This window comes from Oncorhynchus kisutch, linkage group LG12 (assembly GCF_002021735.2).
Source record: "Oncorhynchus kisutch isolate 150728-3 linkage group LG12, Okis_V2, whole genome shotgun sequence".
In the NCBI taxonomy this organism is placed as follows: Eukaryota; Metazoa; Chordata; class Actinopteri; order Salmoniformes; family Salmonidae; genus Oncorhynchus; species Oncorhynchus kisutch.
The window spans coordinates 23,548,123-23,569,900 of NC_034185.2; the positions used below are offsets into that span (position 1 = coordinate 23,548,123).

General features: G+C 48.0%; 1 protein-coding gene across 23 annotated transcripts in view; it reads right to left on the reverse strand.

Annotated features, from left to right (window-relative positions):
• The window catches only part of LOC109900730 (afadin), a 124,325-nt gene that overhangs the window by 24,278 nt on the left and 78,269 nt on the right, over window positions 1–21,778 (reverse strand). For 14 of the 23 annotated variants that reach the window (XM_031837160.1, XM_020496514.2, XM_020496510.2 and 11 more), the window contains exons 9-23: window positions 21,111–21,155; window positions 20,198–20,292; window positions 19,817–20,070; window positions 16,960–17,029; window positions 16,677–16,768; window positions 15,979–16,040; window positions 13,844–14,049; window positions 12,592–12,612; window positions 11,178–11,323; window positions 9,932–10,026; window positions 7,917–8,182; window positions 7,506–7,649; window positions 6,750–6,948; window positions 6,345–6,448; window positions 4,682–4,762 (exon numbers count right to left, since the gene is read on the reverse strand). In XM_031837160.1, coding sequence (XP_031693020.1) covers window positions 4,682–4,762; window positions 6,345–6,448; window positions 6,750–6,948; window positions 7,506–7,649; window positions 7,917–8,182; window positions 9,932–10,026; window positions 11,178–11,323; window positions 12,592–12,612; window positions 13,844–14,049; window positions 15,979–16,040; window positions 16,677–16,768; window positions 16,960–17,029; window positions 19,817–20,070; window positions 20,198–20,292; window positions 21,111–21,155 — 1,880 coding nt within the window. The remainder of the gene's footprint in view (window positions 1–4,681; window positions 4,763–6,344; window positions 6,449–6,749; window positions 6,949–7,505; window positions 7,650–7,916; window positions 8,183–9,931; window positions 10,027–11,177; window positions 11,324–12,591; window positions 12,613–13,843; window positions 14,050–15,978; window positions 16,041–16,676; window positions 16,769–16,959; window positions 17,030–19,816; window positions 20,071–20,197; window positions 20,293–21,110; window positions 21,156–21,778) is intronic. The other 9 variants (XM_031837161.1, XM_031837164.1, XM_020496517.2 and 6 more) reach the window with 3 other exon arrangements.

Below are 21,778 nucleotides of genomic sequence, written 5' to 3' on the forward strand. Positions count from 1 at the left end.
ACTGGAGTCCTGAGGAAGTTTACTATAATACACACACAAGTCAATTTGTCCACAGCTCTTTGGCATTTAAGCTGAGCTCCATAGTGAGACGTGAACAGCTCCATCCATCCATACACTCATTATTTCAGGCTACGCTACACAATTTGACTGGAGAAAGAAGGAGAAAGGAACTAGCAGCATAATATCATCTCACAAAACAGACTTATTTTTCTCTCTCATCTCTGTTCTTATCTTTATTTCTCAAGATGGAACATTCTGTCTGTGATGACAGCGAATTAAGCAAAGAGAATGTGTCCTTGAATCTGATAAGAAGTGTGTCAGACAGTGCGATCGTCACACTGGGCCAACTCTATGCAACTCCAGATGAACAGGATACAGACACACTTAGGCACCACACTAATCTGACGTCTTGACATCTGCCTGCGGTCTAAATCATTCCAGTATGCTTCCCTGTTGTGTGTGTGTGTGTGTGTGTGTGTGTGTGTGTGTGTGTGTGTGTGTGTGTGTGTGTGTGGTGTGGGGCAGGGCTTGCTTGGTTTAGTGGAGACCACACAGATCGGTGTCTTCGCCCCTCTGTCTGAGGTGTGTGATGGTTAAAGGAGGCTGATAGGCTCTTCATGTGGTTTTCTATTAAACAGGCTCTTCAGTCTTGACAGAGGCAGACGGGGCTCTGGTTTAGAAGGGGGGGATTTGGATATTTCCCTGGAGAGTACAATCCATCTCTCGCTCATTCCTCATCTGCTGTTCAAGTCTTTCATTTTGTTGTTTAATAACTTCTGCCTCTGTCTGACAGTCTGTCTAAAAGCTGCAAGGCTGTAGACAAGGACACACACACGGCAGGCTCACTGCTCTAATGAAGTCATAAAAACAGTAGTTCACAGAGCGGCGGGAACGAGGGACCTTTCAGGGGCTAACTCAAGACAGATGTGCTATATGTCAGTCTGATAAGAACCACGTCCAACATGGTCAAATGCACGCGCACACACTCACAAATCATTGGAACCAACGCTCCACAGATTGAAGAGGGACAATTATGGAGAGGGAGACAAGATGTCTGGTCCCCTGGACACACTACTAACCGCATGGAGAGGAGAATACCTAGAGAACAGCATGTTTAAACCTCTAGCAGCTTTTCCTTCCATTCCTCCAACACTACGTGGTGGTCATATATCTGTTGCCTTAAATTAGACACTCCCTCCCTCTCTCAGTACCTGCTCCTAATCAAGGCAGTTGCAGCCAAACATGGAATGAGTGCTGTCACAAATGTGAGCATCCACCCCAATCCTAACTGACAGTATTGAGGCAGTTCTATATGGGCAAATGAGAGTGCTGTCAAATTCTACTAGGCGCCAGAATTCAAAGTGGCAAACTGTCTCGACACGAGCATGGCTCCCATAGAGGTTAGATGATTAGATCTTTGGTTAGGGAGGCAACAAGGCCAAGTGTTAAATTGCCCGTGATAATGTGTGCGTCACTGTGTACAACTTCACCCCAAACAACGTGCGATTGACAGAAGGGTCCGAGGCAGGGCAATTGGAACAGTGAACTCACTGGGCATTGAACTAAACATTCCATTTGTCACAGAGAAAGAATGGCAAAGGAAAAAGGGGAGTGATCATTAGCTTGGGAACCCACAGCTGGGTTTTGCCATGTTCTTAGTAACCACCGTCATTTAGTTGAGTACATACTGTAGAACCCACCTAGGAAATATAGACTACTGTAGGGCTACATGTTATAGCTCTTGCTGTGCCCCAGGGCAGGACTGGCAGGCAGTGAGTGACCAGTGCAACCACATTCTGAGAAGCACACACACACTTGTAAGCTAATGCTCAGAGTCCCGTCTCACACACAGCCAGCCAGCGAGCTAACCAGCAGCAGGAAACACAGCCCCGCGAGCTCAGAGCACATCCTCCCATTGTTACTGCTGCTACAGCGCTCTACTGGAGGGAGACCATAGAGTTTGTACTCTACCAGCTAATCATTGTATAGCTGCATCTACACTACTGTTCCATCACTATCGTCTCAACATCTACAAAACAAACAGACTAGCAAACAGACAAACAAGCCAACTTATATAATATTTAAAAAGCACCGAAAGGAATGAGAACATCTGTTAAGTTCGAGGGCCAGTCTGTCTACCTCCAGATTGGGGAAAGATTAATCAGAATAGCTTCCCCAGGCCTTGGGTTGTCGTCAGTGTGGGGAAATGCTGGACAATGAGCAGCAGGACTCCCCTGTGAGGTGGAGTGGAGAGAGAGGGTCAGGATATCCCCCTGTTCTTCCTCATTTGGAACCCAACACTCTGTCCCCACGAAAGCCTTTAGGTGAACATCTGCAGCATAACAGCCTGGAGTAAACAAAACTAGGCCTGTCAGAGCAGAATCAAGGAGACAAAAGTTAAGCAAATCAAGCTCTTGTTCCAGAGATGAAGTTCTGGCCTGTGTGCCTGCATCGCCTTGACAATCATTAACTGTGTGGTCTTGAGATAGCAGCAGTAGAGCAGCTGGATAGCCCAAAATAGCTCAGTAGAGAACCGTCCTAGGTTCCTTACATAGTGGGTCACAGCAATATGATGAACTGGTGTGAGCTGGAGGCTTATTTGGTCTGAGTGTCTGGCAAAAGAGAAAGCATACATTTTGAATGAGAAACCCTGCAAAAGATGGAATTTAAACCCAAAAGAATACTTGATTAGAGAAAACTCTACAGGTGTGAAATATGAAAGACAGTGTGAAGCTTACAGCAGTAGAGAACACTGAGCAAGTGGAACAGCAGCACATACTGGAGGTCTATTACCTGTGTCTTCCCATCCTCAACCCCCTCTTCTGACAAAACGGCTACGCACCCCCCTCCACCCACCACACATACACAGTCACACCTGTATTTAACACAGAGAGAGACAGAGAGAGAGCGCCTCACCGACTCGTCCTTCTTTCCGACCACAGAGAACCACATGGTGTAGGTAGATAGTTTCCGCTCGGCTAGAACTGGCTCGTGCTCAGGCTCAATTAAAAGTCCACAAGGAGGGGCAGATCACAGCCCAAATGTACTGGTGTAATAATCACAGAGACCACAGAGACCAGTCAGAGACCAAAACAAAACAGCTAGCGAAGGAGAAGATACTAGGTGCGGCGCAGTGGGAGAAAGAAAGAGGTCCACACTACATTCTACTGTAGGACGCCATATGACAAATAATCAGCAGCCAGCCAGAGTAGGAAATACCATTTACAGACTTAAGTAAACAGTCCGCCAGCGTTAGCCACTCACTACTCTGCAACAGTTTGGGTAAACTTTCAGAGCACTACCCAGCTGTGTTCTGCACTGGGCAAATTACTCTCCTCTCGCTCTCCCCCTCTCTCTCTCATTCCTTCGCTTCTCCAGTCTGCCTCGGACTCATGCCTTCCTTCTGTCTCCTGTCCTGTCCTCCCCTCCCATTTTCCCCTCCCTCTGCGCTCTCTCCCAACCTCTCTCGGTCTTTCTCCCTCCCTTCCTCACACCACCTCAGGTTGAAAATAGCAGTAAAAACAGAGGGTGTGGCCCCCACCTCCTCAAATACAAAAACTATGCTTTGAAAATAAACAGTTCAGGGAGGCCACTCCACCCCCCCCCCCATCCATCCACCCCCCCCACCCCCACCATCCATCCGCCCCCCCCACACCATCCATCCGCCCCCTCTTCTTCTCAGACTCTCATTCCTCTGTCAGTGACAGTCTAAAGCCTCATGTCCACCAGACGCGTCAAAATCATTGCCAATGGAGTAGTCCGCAACGCGGCGTTGGGGATGTTGCACTAGGCTGTGATGTGCTTTACCGCATGGTGGTACAAACTACAAAGCTAACCACTTGGCTAGTTAGCCTAGCTTCCCCTTTCCAGCTAATTATTTCACATTCAACTGACCAGCAACATTTTTTGCATGGAGGCCCCAGTAGCAATCAGTGCTTTGGTGGAACAGGGCAGAGAGCCCAGCGACAGGCAAAATGACCTTCTCCTCCAGGCTGCAAATCTTTCTGCAGCCTTGCGAAGCACATGTGCATCAAGTAGCGAAAATGCGGACTAGACATCCGGCAAAACGTATACGCATCTGGTGGACATACAGCATAAGCCCCCAGAAACACACTACAATTAACCCACACAGACCAACCCGGGTCAGACCTGGACTATAATGGTGCCAGCTGAAACATGAGTCACTTTTTTTACACACACACACACACACACACACACACACACACACACACACACACACACACACACACACACACACACACACACACACAATTATCCGGAGTTACGGCAGACTAATGCAGTAAACAACCACAGAAGAGAACCCAGTACAACCTAAGGCTCTTATATCAATCCACACCAACACTGTTAGAAACAGCATGTTCCACCGGCAATGTTGTTGAACTGAAAATGAGGACACCTTCAGGCAGGTTCTTGACAACGATTGAGAGAAGGGCTTATTTTGGATTATTTATGTGTTCACCAGGCAGTAGTCATCAAGTCTGCTTGAGCATGGACGCAACAAATGTTTCTGGGTTATTTCTTCATTGAATCTGTGTATTTCACATCACTCACATAACACTTCCCTTCCAGCCAGGAAGTCACAAAACTCTTCCAGGAGCACTAGTGGGTATCAACAAAAACCTTATCAATAATGAAAGGAAAGGATTGAAAGATGTCTTACCTTGGCAGCCACAATGCTGAGGCCCATGCCATTGTGCTTCTTCAGGGTGACCGTCACAACTTCCGGTTCCTTCCGCATTTGCTGCAACGAGAGGACACAGCTTAGAGAGCGTTAGCTTAGGAAAAATGTGCTTCTACAGGGCTCTCAGAGCTGGGAGCTCTCTCCTGGACGTTTCTCAGGCAGAATGAGGCGCTGGATGAGGGAGCAGAGGGATAGGCGCAGAGCAGGGTCGTCATACAGAGAGAGAGCTGGGTTGGGGCGACCGCAATGAGAAATGGCGGGGGCTGGAGAGGAGTCAAGAATGAAAGCCACATGCGCTTGGCTCCAGAGGATCTCAATGGGATCGTTTAAAAAGAGGGCTGCCTGGGAGCAGGGTGGGGAGAGAGGGAGAGGGCAGGGCTTTCCACACAGACTGCCTCTCGTCCCTATGGCACTGAACACATTGAGACTCAACAGCCCCAAAGACACAAACAACTCTTCGCTCATCTGCTGAGCTATGCTGTACAGCCACATAGTTCAGAGACAGAGAGTGGATACAAAGCCACATTAAGTAACAGGGATCTAGTGGCATTTCTCATCGTGTGATGTGGTGTAGAACAAGTCTTTCTGAATGCCATTGGAGTGATTTCACCAAGTGCTAGAGGGCAGGGCAATGGTGATGCAGGGTTCAGCTGGCTACAATGAGTAAAGAAAACATTCATTCAGACAACAGATATTCTGCAGTAAGAGACTAACTCAAACAACACCTGCCAGCGAGAGCATCTCCAGAGAGAAATAGTTTTTAGGATGACAAAAGTCTGACTGCACTAGACTAGCTACAGTAACACCTCCTGTCTGGACTAGTGATCAGGGAAACCTACCCGTTGTTGTCCTCGGGGATCCCCTGTGTCTCTGTGTGTCTTATTAACCCTGTAATGGCTGCTAACAGCGGGACTCTATGGAACACTAGAGTAGTGATTCTGGAGCAATGCGGTGGAAACATGAGGCGGGGTGCCGGGGTCGCCCTGCCTGGCACACGACCAAGAGGCCATTAATCAAAACCTCAGCGGTGCTTAAGCGGTTTGGGCGCCCTCCTCCTCTCCCCTTTACTAGTGTGGGGGCTGGGGCTAATGCCAACCCTGAGCTGAGGTTTGAAGCATGAAAAAGGAGAGCTGAGGGGGAAAAAAAACAGGGCAATTATACAGGAAGCAGTGTAATTTCTTTTTTTGTGTGATTAGGGTGAGAAGGGTATAATTTACTGCTGTTCCAGAGCTCTCCGGTCACTTATTGGCCTCTGTGGTGTAATTGGTGTTGATTGAAATCGAGCAGGAGGTAGTGTGTGTAAGTGTGTCTGTTAGTGTTAAGTAGAGTAGGGCAGAACGGTGATTGCATGACAGCAGCATGGGACATTAACGTTTTCCATACGATCGTTGGAAACAAGTGATGCCAAAACATTAAGCCACAAACAGAGAATTTGAGTAATTGAACTATTCAAGTGTTCTAAACAGCTAAAAGCAGCAGCCTATTCATTCCTCTGTGCTTCTCCGTTACTTAGTAATATGGAGGCTAATGTATAAGGACATGTCTGCGTCATGACTAACAGGCACTAATGTGCATGATCATGCAGCTCAATGTAATGGTGTCCTGCATAGTCCTAAGCTGTAACGGTTGGAGGGACACCTACCAGGTCTGAGTTGTCTGCAGAGAAGTGGCTGTCGCAGTCGACTCCTTCAAAGTGGATGGTCCAGGTCCCAGGGGAGCGTGGGTGAGGGGTTAGCCGACAGAATCCTGCACAGGACACGAGAGAAAATCAGTTATCTTCTTCTACTTAGTACAGATCTGAGACTACATTTACACGGCAGCAGGAACAGCTCTTGGAATCTCTCTCAAACACTCTGATGAGGACAGGAGCAAACAGCTCTCCAGTCTCCTCTTACATAGCTATTACATTCCACTGCCTACGCGTCAACAAAACAAACACAGGCCAGCCCAGCCTCTGATTGGTTCACAACTTTAGGTTTAGACAGAACACAACCGGTGTGACATTCCGAAATAGAGTGTATTTTTGTATCCTCCTCCACACAAGTACCTCTCTGACAAAGGGGGTCCAGGAACTCCTGGAATCCGTTGGGAATGTTCCTCACAACGTCGCAGGAGTAGCCGTCCTCGGGCAGCAGGAAGGGCAGCTGCAGGTCAGGGTCCTCCTCTAGCTGGACCTCTCGGCCGTCGCTACGAGCCAGCTCATCTGCTGTGTTCTCCGCCACGGCAACCACATGGTCTATAAGCTCCTATAGGGGGAGACACCAGACGGACCAATGGGGGTTTAGTTACATCAGGGGAGAGGGATGTGTGTAATAGTCCTTTGACTGTTTCCTCAATATTCCACAAAGTAGAAACAGCAACCTGGACTGGAAAAGGGAGCTAGGAAGATCAGTCAAGCGGTGAGCTTAGCTAATGTTTACCCCAAAATAACAGCTCAAACTCCAACACATTACAACTATGGGAGGAGACTTGTGTTAAGCAATACTTCAAACCGCAAACCCCCATTTCTCCACTTCAGTCATTCATTGTATCTCTAGTGTGTGAGTGCGCACGTGAATAGAGGAGTGCGCACGTGAATAGAGGAGTGCGCACGTGAATAGAGGAGTGCGCACGTGAATAGAGGAGTGCGCACGTGAATAGAGGAGTGCGCACGTGAATAGAGGAGTGCGCACGTGAATAGAGGAGCGCGCACGTGAATAGAGGAGCGCGCACGTGAATAGAGGAGCGCGCACGTGAATAGAGGAGCGCGCACGTGAATAGAGGAGCGCGCACGTGAATAGAGGAGCGTGTAGTCATGTCTTACTGGGGGGATGTAAGGCTCGTCGGGAGCACAGTGGTAGTTGGTCATGAGGGCGTTGAGCTGCAGGGAGTTCAGCTTGAAGCAGGTGTTGTGGATGTTCTGCACGTCTTGCATGGAGTACTTGTCCATGGTGAGGAGAGTCGTAGCCTGGGGAGGAACAACAGAACAGAGTACAATTAATGACAGAGAAGGACTTGATTTATAGTGACCTTTTGTCCACGCTGAAGTCCTTCCCCTACAACTTTCCATAGGAACAACGGCTCCTAAAGCATCACCCAGAGCTGCTGACAAGTATTCAATAAAAACCATTCTTCTGAGGTGGAAGAGCCTGCCCTGCCTACAGTAAGTCACCATATGGAAAACAGTGCATAGCTAACAGGTGTGCCATGCTGGACAAAGATAGGTGGATCATACCTGTACGATGCGACTGAGGTGACAGTCAGCAGCCAGCTCCAGGCCCTGTTTCTCTGCCCAGGCCTCGATGTGGCTGAGCTGCTGGCGGAGGATGGCGCCCCAGTAGTGTGAACACAGTCCAGAGTCAGCCTCCATCACCAGCTTGTTGAACAGCCACATGTTGATGAAGTGGAAGAGCTGGGAGAACAGCTGGATGGTCAGCGCCGCGTTGACACGGCAACGACGCAGCAGCGACATGGCGCCCGTCAGGGTGTGCAAAACATCCTCTACGTGGGGAGAGAGCGAGATGGAGGATGAGAAAGAGGGGAAGGAAGAGGAATGTCTTTTTACATTTCCACTACTGCTGGAGTACTTAGTGACTAACCAGTCCACCAAGGTTTCAGTTGATTTCTATACACTATGTCCCCACTAGAGGGCTCACTTTAAAAAACAAGCCGAGTGACATACGGTGTAGCTGTGAATGTAAATAAACTGCAAAAAAGAAACATGCCTTTTTCAGGACCCTGTCTTTCAAAGATAATTCGTAAAAATCCAAATAACTTCACAGATCTTCATTGTAAAGGGTTTAAACACTCTTTCCCATGCTTGTTCAATGAACCATAAACAATTAATGAACATGTTCCTGTGGAACGGTCATTAAGACACAAACAGCTTACAGACGGTAGGCATTTAAGGTCACAGTTATGAAAACTTAGGACACTGAAGAAGCCTTTCTACTGACTCTAAAAAACACCAAAAGAAAGATGCCCAGGGTCCCTGCTCATCTGCGTGAACGTGCCTTAGGCATGATGCAAGGAGGCATGAGGACTGCAGATGTGGCCAGGGCAATAAATTGCAATGTCCGTAGTGTGAGACGCCTAAGACAGTGCTACAGGGAGACAGGATGGACAGCTGATCGTCCTTGCAGTGGCAGACCACGTGTAACACCACCAGCACAGGATCGGTACATCCCAACATCACATCTGCGGGACAGGTACAGGATGGCAACAACAACTGTCCGATTTACACCAGGAACGCACAATCCCTCCATCAGTGCTCAGACTGTCCGCAATAGGCTGAGAGAGTCTGGAAAGAGGGCTTGTAACACACATCACACATCACCGACAACAACGTCGCCTATGGGCACAAACCCACCGTCGCTGGGCCAGACAGGACTGACAAAAAGTGCTCTTCACTGACAAGTCGCGGTTTTGTCTCACCAAGGGTGATGGTCAGATTCGCGTGATGGAAGGAATGAGCGTTACATTGAGGCCTGTACTCTGGAGCGGGATCGATTTGGAGGTGGAGGTGGAGGGTTCGTCATGGTCTGTGGCGGTGTGTCACAGCATCGTTGGACTGAGCTTGTTGTTATTGCAGGCAATCTCAATGCTGTGCGTTACAGGGAAGACATCCTCCTCCCTCATGTGGTACCCTTCTTGCAGGCTCATCCTTACATGACCCCCCAGCATGACAATGCCACTAGCCATACTGCTCGTTCTGTGCATGATTTCCTGCCATGGCCAGCGAAGAGCCCGGATCTCAATCCCATTGAGCACGTCTGGGACCTGTTGGATTGGAGGGTGAGGGCTAGGGCCATTCCCCCCAGAAATGCCCGGGAACTTGCAGGTGCCTTGGTGGAAGAGTGGGGTAACATCTCACAGCAAGAACTGGCAAATCTGGTGCAGACCACGAGGAGGAGATGCACTGCAGTACTTAATGCAGTTGGTTGCCACAACAGATACTGACTGTTACTTTTGATTTTGACCCCCCCCTTTTGTTCAGGGACACATTATTCATTTTCTGTTAGTCACATGTCTGTGGAACTTGTTCAGTTTATGTCTCAGTTGTTGAATCTTGTTATGTTCATACAAATATTTACATGTTAAGTTTGCTGAAAATAAACAGTTGACAGTAAGAGGACTTTTTTTGTTGTTGCTGAGTTTCCAAATGTAACAGTATCCCCCCACTGTGGCCTGGATGAGTTTAATATATACACAGTAAGAGTGTCAGACCGTGTATGAACAGAGGGGAGTCACCTATTTTGGGCCTTTGAGGGTTCTGTTCCTCTGGGTCGTCCAGGAAGGCAGGCATGTAGTTACTCAGGTCAGACTGCAGACACTGGACCAGGTACCTGAGATAACACAACAACACATTGGTTCTGTACGGTCCACACGGATATGGATAAATAAAAAAGACACATACAATGCATATACGTCCACCTACATGAAGTCAAACACACATACGTTCCCTTGTCCTGAGAGCAACACTTGTCCTGAGAGCAACACACACACATAAAAGACACATATACAGAAGAATGCAGAAACGTGCACACACACACACCTAACGGGACTTCCTCTGGAATCCCACAGTAAACCAGTGGTCTGGCCTGGCCGGCACAGCCACCGCTCTGCTCCGGGAAAAAGACAAAGCACCAGTTGTTTCAGCTAGCCATTCCAGGGAGCAGCGAGCAGAACTTGGGAACGGGAGAGCCGTGGAAACGGTTTTTACTGGGACCTTTCCCCTCTCCCCAGGCCCATACAGCCCTGCTCCAGCCTGGCCAACAAGCCAGGCCCAAGACATTCCACATTCACAGCTCCCCTTTGTGTTCCTGCATCCACACACAGACTCCAGAAACAGTACGGACAAGGGCTAGATTTACTTCCTCCAGATCCTTACATGGTTCGAGCTGAAGCAACACAATTATCTTGCTTAACCCCCTGTCCCTCTGCTATTTTTATTGCTCATGGGACAGCTCAGGCAGAAGTTAGCATGGGCCGCTAACCACTAGCTACGACATTGTGAACGAGGGCCATTTTTCCATGGGCAGCAGACATCTATATTTTGTTTTCCACTCAGGAGAATCGATGCCAGCAATGGCAGGGTACTTCAAATTTTGATCTAGAATTAGCATAATAATTGTCCAATCATACTATTACTCACATGTGGTTCGAGTTAGCCCTGATGGCGTACATACACAGGATTGACAGGGTAGTGTGGGCTGCTGCACCGTGTGACTAGCACACAAACAGAGCTGGGAGCAGGATAAGGTAAAGCCTGGTCTCCAGGTCATGGGTGAGAAAGTGGGGGGCAGAGAAGTGATCAGAAGAGGGACAGGAACAAGAAGTGGGAATGATGGGGCAAAGAGGAGTAGAAAGAAGACAAACCGGGGCATTTAATGAGGCTGGCCAAGAAGACGGAGGAGCATCGAACTACAGAGAGGAGAGGACCAGGTGTTAGGAAAGAGACGGGGCCAGAGGGTAGGGAGGAAGTCGGGGCACTCACTTGAAGGCCATCTGGACGAGGTGTGCCAGCACGTCCTGGGCGTCCAGTGTGATGCGCGACAGATCCTTGTCCTGCTTGATGAAGTTGAGCAGCTCTGAGGCATTGGCCATCCAGAAAGCCAGGGCCCCCGCAATGTTCTTCTGCTTCTGAAATACACCAATCACAGAGCAGGACAGACCGAGAGAGAGAGAGAGCAGGGGGTCAGAGAGGAGGTATAAACAGACACAGGGTGAAGGGGGGACTTTCTCAGACTCACAGCCATGAGCAGTAGCAGCACTCAAGGGATAGACTTGTGCACCTGCCACCCTACCCCACCCAAATCCAAGACGTCCAGAACCAGACACTGGCCCCCAGTGTGTGCAGAGTAGACTACTGGATTAACAGGCTCTTTGTCATATCAAATAATATATTGAATAAACATATTGTACAGCTAATAGGCACAGATCTAAGATCAGTTGACCCTCCCCCAATCCGAACCTTAACCATTTAGGGAAAACTGACGTTAGAACAGTGCCTACAGGAAATTTAATTCCACTTTTATTTTCTTGCTAGCTTCTGTGTGGAGCAGTTCCCTGCATGTCCTGATATAAATGCGGTCTACTTCCTCTAGCAGTAGCTACTGCATCTCTACAAGGGGACCACATTCCACATCAACCAGTATACAAACAAATACTGGCCTGGGATGGACATTCAGCTCAGTTCTCATGTATTTTAGCCTGTGATGCGGTTCTTGAACACCTCTAACATGTAGCAGAGATAAACAGGAGTAAACTGAACAGGCTGCTAAAGCTTTAGAGCCCAGTGTCTGGTCTGTGTGATGAGCTAATGTCAATGTCCCCTTAACACAAAGAATAAGGGATACACAAGGTCCTCCCCGACTTGTCTCGGCCGGCGCTGGTCCGTGTGTATTCCGCACTCGTCTATCCCCACAAAGAAACGACAACACCCCCACTTCAGAACGGCCACAGGACAGAACGCATCCAAAAGAACAACCATGTCAAACCACAGACAAAATAAAAAATGGAGAAGGGAAAAATTCAACAAAAGCAAAAGAACGTTGGGGTTTGTCTCTCATCCACACTGAAGTGCAGTAAAGCATGAGGTCACATGGAAATGACAATTATTTCAATGTTGCCACAATCAGAGATTTGTTGTTGGTTTTAGTACCACATGTTCCAGGTTGAAGGCTGAATGAGGGTTATTGTGTTGGTGTTTTAGAGTCCAGCTGTTGGAGAAGGGATTATTTGGCTGTTGGAGAAGGGATTGTTTGGTTGAGGGGTTTTTGGTTTCTGTTATGGAGAAAAGAAGCATGGAGGACTGAGCGAAGCTTGACTGAGACGATAGAGGGCGAGACTGAGTGAGAGATGAGAGAGAGAGAGCGCTCTCTCCCCGAGCAACGTGTTAGGTGTCCTACCTGGTCCTCTTCAGGAATCTCCTGTCACAGAGGTGAGGGGGGGAAACAGACAAGACATCCCACAGGACAGAGAAAGACTGTCAACAAAAGCCATGGCATGGACAGATTCACACACAGGTATGTCAACAGAACACAACACACAGCACTCACACACACAAATGGTCATGTGAAATACACATGAACTCCACTTTGGTAGTGTATGGGAAATGCCTTTTCCTTTAAATATAGCAAGAGAAGGCACAGACTCTACTGGCAGAAACTAGTTTTGAATGTACCCACAATTCTGCTCCCTGTAGGAGGCAGGGACATTGCTGTGCAGATTGATTATTTAAGGAACACAGATTATATTACGAATGTCCCTCATGAAGGTTTAAGACTTGAATTTCCAAAATCATCAGGATGATTTCTATAAGATTTCTATAAGACACACACAGAGCAACGCAGACAGATATCCCTAATGCTCCTGCACTGTGTGTGTCTAGTATGTGTCTGTGACAGACACGGTCAGTGTGCAGACAGATAATCATCTATCTATTAACAGACTACAATCGGTATGTAAATTGAGTGTCTAAGGTTGTATATTGACAGGATGAGGAATCCCATGAGAACTGACCAGACAAACAGGTCTAAACTCACACCATATTAGAGTGCTGTGAGGAGTCAGTCAAACTCTGCTAGGTTTGATTGTTTTGGACCATTTCTGTTATTCACACATAACTCAGGGTTGGTGTCCCAGAGTATGGGTATTACTGCTACACTAGTACAAAATGTCATATGGGTTTTGTGCTGGCTGAGAGTGCTATTGGAACACCACAATGATCCTGTATTTCGGTGTGTTTCAGTGAATACATTAGGGAGGGGGACACAGAGACGCTGGACACACAGACATAACATGGGCTTCACGCCTCTTCAAATTATTCAGTGGAAATGACCTGGTTGAATAAACCAAGAGAAATCTTACAAAATACTACGACTACCGGGACGACTACCTAGTCAGCTACAGGGTTTGGGGTTTTGTTTCGGTCCTGGGTCACCTGTATCTCTAGAGGGAAGTAAAAATAACTCATCAAAAGAAAAATATAAAAGTGAAGAGAACAAAAGTATTTTTGTCAGAGTGTCCTTTTTCCAGGCAACTGGCTGAGGATATAACGTGGTCATATACACATCAAACCCAGGCCGTAAACCTTGAATGTCCTCCTAATTAGAATGAGGAGGAGAAAAAATACGGCGTGGAGGCAGGATGGACACTCACCTGGATGACTCCTTCCATCATGCTCACCATCTTGTTGACGATGGCTATGACTTTGTGGGTGCGCTCCGAGGGGCCGATGTCGGGCCGGTAGTGGCTGGACATGACGTAGCGACAGGTCATGTACAACACGTAGGTGGGGGACAGCTTGAAGTGCACCGTGGAGCTGTTGGTGTAGTTGATGATGGCCGTCAGGAAGGTATCTTCGGCTGGAGGGTGCATGGTGGGGGCAAGGAGGGTGACAACGGTGCGGTGTGAGTTCACGTGACACAGGCAGATGGGTCAGTCCTGATTTTGCTACAGGAGTGACTGTGTGCATGTTTGTGTGTTTACAGAAGGGCCTTGTGATAACATTGTCCCCAACCCTGGCTTCCTGGTTCCCCAGCAGGGGCTGTTTATAGTGCATTGTGAGAGTTGTGAGAGTTGTGAGAGAGCAACCCCCCCCCCCCCCCCCCCGATATAAGAAATCAAAGGCCTCTGCTCTCTCTGCTCCACGGCCAAACACATAAGCTCGCACAACTTCAAATACACAGAGACTGATTTCAGCCGGGCCCAAGACTAGAGTCCACAAACAAGGTTCTGCATATAATAGGGCTTGAAAGGCAAGTTAAAATGGCTTAAACCAATAAAGCTATGCCAAAGGGGGAGCGGGAGAGCCCATCACATACATCAGAAGTAGCAGTACATTCAGTGTGTGTTCATTGGAGAATCATTGCATGTCATTCACAGAACAGACTGGTGGGTTTGGCTCCCTATTGATTAGAAGGTAATCAACCAATTGCTCGATCAAGAGAGAGAGAGAGAGAAAGAGAGAGAGGGAGAGAGAGAGAGAGAGCGAGAGAAAGAGCGAGAGAAAGAGCGAGAGAAAGAGCGAGAGAAAGAGCGAGAGAAAGAGCGAGAGAAAGAGCGAGAGAAAGAGCGAGAGAAAGAGCGAGAGAAAGAGCGAGAGAAAGAGCGAGAGAAAGAGCGAGAGAGAGAAAGAGGGAGAGAAAGAAAGAGAGAAAGAGCCCTGCATGCTACCACCTGCTATTTTCACAGCCTGACTAATTCATGTCGACAGTCATACAGATATGACCTCTATGGTACTAAGGTCTAACAATATGCGTATTTACATAATAACATTTCAGTTAATGTTGACATGACCGTGTTCAATAAAACCACTAGGGGCAGTGGACAACATTAAAAGCCAGTTGGCGGCAGCTTGCAGACAATGAGTCAATACCTTTCAGACACCAGCTAAATGCACTGTAGCAAGATGGTGTGGATGGCCTTTATCTAGTTATCACTATTACTAAACTACACAGCAGGTATAGAGAGAGATATTACTAAACTACACAGCAGGTATAGAGAGATATTACTAAACTACACAACAGGTATAGAGAGATATTACTAAACTACACAACAGGTATAGAGAGATATTACTAAACTACACAGCAGGTATAGAGAGATATTACTAAACTACACAGCAGGTATAGAGAGATATTACTAAACTACACAGCAGGTATAGAGAGATATTACTAAACTACACAACAGGTATAGAGAGATATTACTAAACTACACAGCAGGTATAGAGAGATATTACTAAACTACACAGCAGGTATAGAGAGATATTACTAAACTACACAGCAGGTATAGAGAGATATTACTAAACTACACAACAGGTATAGAGAGATATTACTAAACTACACAGCAGGTATAGAGAGATATTACTAAACTACACAGCAGGTATAGAGAGATATTACTAAACTACACAGCAGGTATAGAGAGATATTACTAAACTACACAGCAGGTATAGAGAGATATTACTAAACTACACAGCAGGTATAGAGAGATATTACTAAACTACACAACAGGTATAGAGAGATATTACTAAACTACACAGCAGGTATAGAGAGATATTACTAAACTACACAACAGGTATAGAGAGATATTACTAAACTACACAACAGGTATAGAGAGATATTACTAAACTACATAGCAGGTATAGAGAGATATTACTAAACTACACAGCAGGTATAGAGAGAGATGGTAAGAGAAAGACTCAAATAGAGTGAGAGAAAAGAAAAAGCTAGAAACAAAGAAAGAGAGAAAGAAGGGCAGAGTGAGCCAGTACTCAGCTCCAGCAGAGAAGGACTCACAGTTGTCCCTGAACTCGATGCTGGCTGGCAGCGTCACTTCTGGGCTCAGGCTGTCCTGGGACCTGCAGGGAGGACAGAGGCTCTCAGTAAACCAGCACACATAGGACCCGTTCACCCCGCGCCCGTTCACCCCGCGCCCGTTCACCTCTCCAGAGGCAGGGCCTGCACACGCTGGTACAGCATGGCTCCAGTCTGCTCCGGATGTGTGAGTGCATGAGCTTCCCTGTGCGTCAGAGTGAGCAGCCGTGTGTGTATACCATTAACGTGTGTATTTGTGTGCCCTGCGATCTGTATTACTGATGAGGGGCCCCAGTGCAGCTCAGTGAGGCTCGGGTTTCCCCTGGTTCACAAGGCATGGCTGGAGATGGTGTGTCCGACAGAGCAGGGGACCGTAGCGTGACAGAGTTATGATGTAAGCTACTATACCACTGCTCTCTAGGCAGCACAACTGTAAACACAGATGCTGTCTCGAGTAGCAGTTGACCTCGCTTCAACTGAGTTAACTAGAGTGGAGATTTCATTTACATTAAGCAGACACTCTTATCCAGAGGGATTTACAGTAGTAAGTGCATTCATTTTCATACTGGTCCCCCGTGGGAATCGAACCCACAACCCTGGCGTTGCAAGCGCCATGTTCTACCAACTGAGCTACTAATGTCCCCATTAATTCATTGATTCCAGGTGTGTGTGTGCCTCACCTGCTGTCCTGCTGCTCCCCGCGGATCATGGGTTTGACCATGCCTCTCTCGCTGCCGTTGGATGAACGCTCCATTTCCAGCTTCCCTGAGCTCTGCAGTAACACAGCAATACACTTCATGGTGGAATGTTCTGCTGCCGAACGTTGGCACTAAGATCCCTCAAACACAGCAACTACACACACAACATATGAAACACTCTGACCGCAATCACATACAACCACCACACACGTAATGCTGAGAACACCAAGGGACACACATTGACATGGAGGGGGAGCTACTGTACCTTGCTGGTGGAGAGGGCCGTCCCACTGTGGAGGTCCCCTTGCAGGTCAAAGGTCGTCTCAGGAACACTTCTGCTTGACAGATGGGCCAGAAAGAGAGAGAGGTGGCCAGAAAGAGAGAGACAATAAGCTCAAGGACAGAACATCTCCCAGGCAGAGCAGGCAGGAGGGACTTTCATTACTGGGAGAGAATGACAGGAGCTCAGATATAATCCACAGCACCACACACACACACACACACACACACACACACACCAGGCGACGCACACGAGCACACACACCAGGCGCATGCACACACGCACGCACACTCACGTACGCACACACCAGATGCACACACACACCCACCAGGCGCACGTACGCAGACACACACACACACACACACACACCAGACGCAAAGACAGAGCTGTCTGTTCTAAAGAAAAGGACTTACTATTTCATATGCTGACCCATGACAAGAGGACACACATCCTGATCTCTACAGTACAGCCATACGGCCTGCCCTGAGGGGAACATGTGACTGTAGCCTCTCTTACTGAAAGCTGTGTAATTGACCAGAGAGGACTGGTTCAGGCCAATCACAACACAGTCCCATACTTAGAGCAAAACCCATAGTCTGAGTTTGAACTAAATTGGTATCATTTGATTTCCATTGCTGTTCAAAGCCATTTGAGTTTTTGGAGGTCATGGAGCATGGAGGTCCCATAGCAAACATACGTGTCCCAATGTACAAGTAGCAAGAAATGCACCAGAACTGTCCCAAAAGTCCTCTGATCTATTCTCTTTTCCACTCCCTCGTTCCCTCTCTCACCCAGATGTCATCCTCTCTAACATCAGGCCACAGCATTAACGGTGGATTAGGGTTTATCACTACATCCACAAACATGAATAAATTAACCAGCCCAGCCAGCCAGCCCAAATGTTATACATCAAGCCAACGTGGCTGTTCAAATTAACATCATGGGAATTCTGTCCTTAGCCTAAAGCCCAGATATACACAGACTTAATGACTCTCTAATTAGTGGATCTACATCAACAGTCAGTCTCCACTCACCAAACGCACTCTAGAAGCCTAACGACTGATAACATGCTAATATGGTCATCTTCTTGAATCCTCAAATCTACTGTCAATGAGAGCCTAGGTCATTCTCCAGTCATCTACTATAGCGTCCTTGCCCATGTGGTGGAGACGTCCTATCCAGCCATAGTCCACAAATGCAACACATTCTCCTCTGTGAGAAGTAGAAACCCTGCCCTACCACTGTCTAACCATAGGAAGACATTACTCTTGTCTCACCTGGCAGTGTCCCCGTCCTGTTCTCTCTCCCCCTCGCTCTCTGGTTGGAGTAGTGTTTGTAGTGAGCAGAGGAGGCTGCAGCAGTGATCTGAGTGTGTGAGCGTGTGGGGCGCCAGGGTCCTGGTCCTCTCTGCCTCGTTAATGACACAGCACTGCAGGCCACACCCCAGCCAGCCAGCCCGGACTGATCAGATTAGAGTGTCCTTACAACAGCCCAAGCCTGGCAGGCAACCCAACTCTACCTCTTTACCCTCTTTTTCCCCATTCTGGCACTTCCACTCCCTCTCTCTGCCCACCTCCTCTCTTTCCCCCACTCTCTCTCTACATCTCTTTTCGGCTCCCTCTCTCTGCAGCCAGAGTTAAATTAGAGCTAAACCTGCTGCACCCAGATGGCTCCTCCCCCTCTCGCCCACGTGGCATCTGTTTCCACGGCAGCGATGTGGTCAACTACGGGCTTAGAGTCACATCCCAACCCCAGGGAACGAGTCTCTCACACACACACACACACACACACACACACACACACACACACGTCAGAATCCTGCTAAATGGAATTCAGCAGCACTGGCTGAGCTGTAGAGGTGGGTAGGATACCTGACAGGATATAGGTTTTGACTAAAGATTCAACTATCAGAAGATAGTTTGGTGTACTAAGGACACAGGGTTCTAGACCAGAATGACTATCAGGTAGGCCATGGCTGGGTTAAATGGCACTCTATTCCCTTTAAAGTACATTGGTTTTCACCAGGACCCAGAGGGCTCTAGTTAAAAGTAGTGCACTATATAGGGAATAAGGCTCCAATAAGGATGCACATGTCATCTCTGGTGGCTGGCAGCTATGTGTAAACAGGAGGCTATGCTGTCATGGCCTGTTCAGAACACACCATTGTGCTGTTCAGTCAGGCAGCTGAGAGATGCATCCTGGGACTGATGACACTGGTTTCAGCCGGTCTCCGCTGCTTCCTGTCCCATACACAGCCATTCCTGTCATCACCACTGGGATGAGCGAGCTAACTTTCCAAATGTGTCTACATTCGTAGTGTACTGCAAGTGTGTGTGTGTGTGTGTGTGTGTGTGTGAGTGTCAAAGCCATGGGAAGTAAGGGGGGGGTTGAGGGTGCCGCAGCAACCCCAAAAAATATTACCCCCCCATGACCCATCTTGGTTGTAAAGATGGGGAGAGGTCTGTCCGTAATAAAGAGATGCTCTGATGTTTTGACACCACACTCCACAAAGCAAGTCCTACAGGCTCTAGTTTTATCTTATCTTGATTCTTGTCCAGTCATATGGTCAAGTGCTGCAAAGAAATACCTAGTTAAGCTGCATCCGGCCCAGAACAGAGCGGCACGACTTACTCATTGTAAATCAGACGGCTAATATTAATACTATACATGCCAGTCTGTCTTGGCTAAGAGTTGAGGAAAGACTGTCGCCATAGGTGCCGGCTACCGGGGATCTTTATAAATAAATAAAAACTATTCTCGCGGCCACGGCATGTGTGCGCGCGTGCGCCGGTGAGTGTGTGTGAGTGTATATGCTGGCGCCAACACCCCTCACCCCACCTACCCTGACTTGTGCCTGCCTCTCATCATCGGTCCGGGCCCTCCCTTGCCCATGCTGTGGTCGTAGCTGGGGTCCACAAACTTGAACACGTGGGAGGCGCCGAACTGCAGTGTGGCTCCGCTTCGCAGCACGGTGGTCTCGGTGACACGCTGGCCGTCCACGTAAGTCTCAGCCTCCAGACTGTGTGGTGTCACTGTCACCAAACCCTCCGTATGCATCAGTTTACAGTGGTGGGGCAGGATACCTGGACCAAACAGCTGGAGGAGAGGAGACATTCAGTATTACTAGACCTTTAGCTCAGATAACTAGCTGTCCAGTCTGCCATCGTAATTTACAGCTACATCAATGTAGCATGAGACAGACAGACAAAGGGCAGGTCCTTACCTGGATGGAGCAGTCGTCTGTAGTGTCTGAGCCCACCTCAGTAACACTGTGCTGTAGGCGGTAGAGTTTCGGTTTGTCCCTGGAGTCTGAGCCGTCTATGGTGGAGACCAGGAGACAGTCAGTACTCACAATATGGAGGGACACACTCACTCACTCACTCACTCACTCACTCACTACATCACAGAGGGAGATTCTTACCAACACATGACAGAGTCATACACTTCACACACAAAATACATAAGAGGGGAAATAGACATACAAAACCCTGTTGTCATAACTTCCAGTAGACCAGATAATCTGTGTATTTTGATTAGTAAAAACAGATTTTTAGTAAAAGCAAAGCAGCAAATTAGTTAACAAGGGTGGAAAAAACATGTATCTTCTGAAAATCCTATGGGTTTTGTGAAAATCCTCATTTGCAAAAAGCACTTGCTATTGCTAAGCTCAATAATGTCTGGCAGGGGCCCTAAACGTGGCTTAGTGCAGTGGAGTTGACTTAAGGTCCCGTCCTAGATAGTGAGGCCCTTCTCTGATTGGCTGAGCCACTGATCAACAAGGCATTCAGGCCAGTAGCATTCAATTGCCCACAGACACTGATCTAAGGTTTCCTTTCACGGAATTGTTATGGCGAGCATTTGGGGTGGAGAACCTGATCCTAGATCAATGCCGAAGGGAAACTTAGGAGATCAGGTAGGAGTTGACCCTAACAACTAACCACTGATACAAGGTCAGATAGATCTTTTGCCATCACAATAATGGTCAAAACTAGAATAACCAATAATCTTCAGGATAGTCTGATCCTAGATCTGTACTTAAGGGCAGGTTCAACCACAAGTCAACTTCTATTCAGAGAAACACAGCAGTAGATGGGTGTGGTGGTGGAGAGGAGGAGAGGCGTGGGTGGTAGGTTTACCTTCGTGGTGCCGATAGGTGTAGTAGCCATAGTGATTCCCCCTCCCTAGGTGAGCAGACATGCAGAGGCGGCAGCAGTAAGACACAGCAGTAAGACACAGCAGTAGGTAGTAGCGACAGACAGAACACACCACAGGAAGCCAGGAGAGAGAAGACACAGCATGGGGTGTAAATGTTGCACCAAGGAGAAAACGCAGAGCCCTTCTTCGCCTCACACACTCACAGTAATAATCACTAATAAAAATACATATATACACTAACACACACAGCCTTCACCTAAACCCTCCACACACCTTGAATCACTTTCCTGCAGAAAGAGCAGATAACCCTTGCCTGGGAGACACACTTTTGTGGCAATGTAAGCAAACAGATTGCAAAATTTCAAATCTTTTAAGTACTAATCAAATCCCCGAGGTTAAAAATGGTTCTGAGAGACAGGGTTAGTGCACTGCATGGTTGGTCAGGGGAGCAGAGAGAGAGAGCGAGAGAGAAAGAGATGGTTAGTGGAAAGTGGTAGTTGTTAGGGCCAGCCCATTAGTGAGGACTGACCATCGTACTGGACCCAACACCTAGGCCAGGGATGGGCAACTGGTTGCCCGCGCCTTTTGTAGGGGGAGGGGGACTCAGCCAGGGTGTCAACACTGGTGCAACTTTGACATTTGGTTGTGC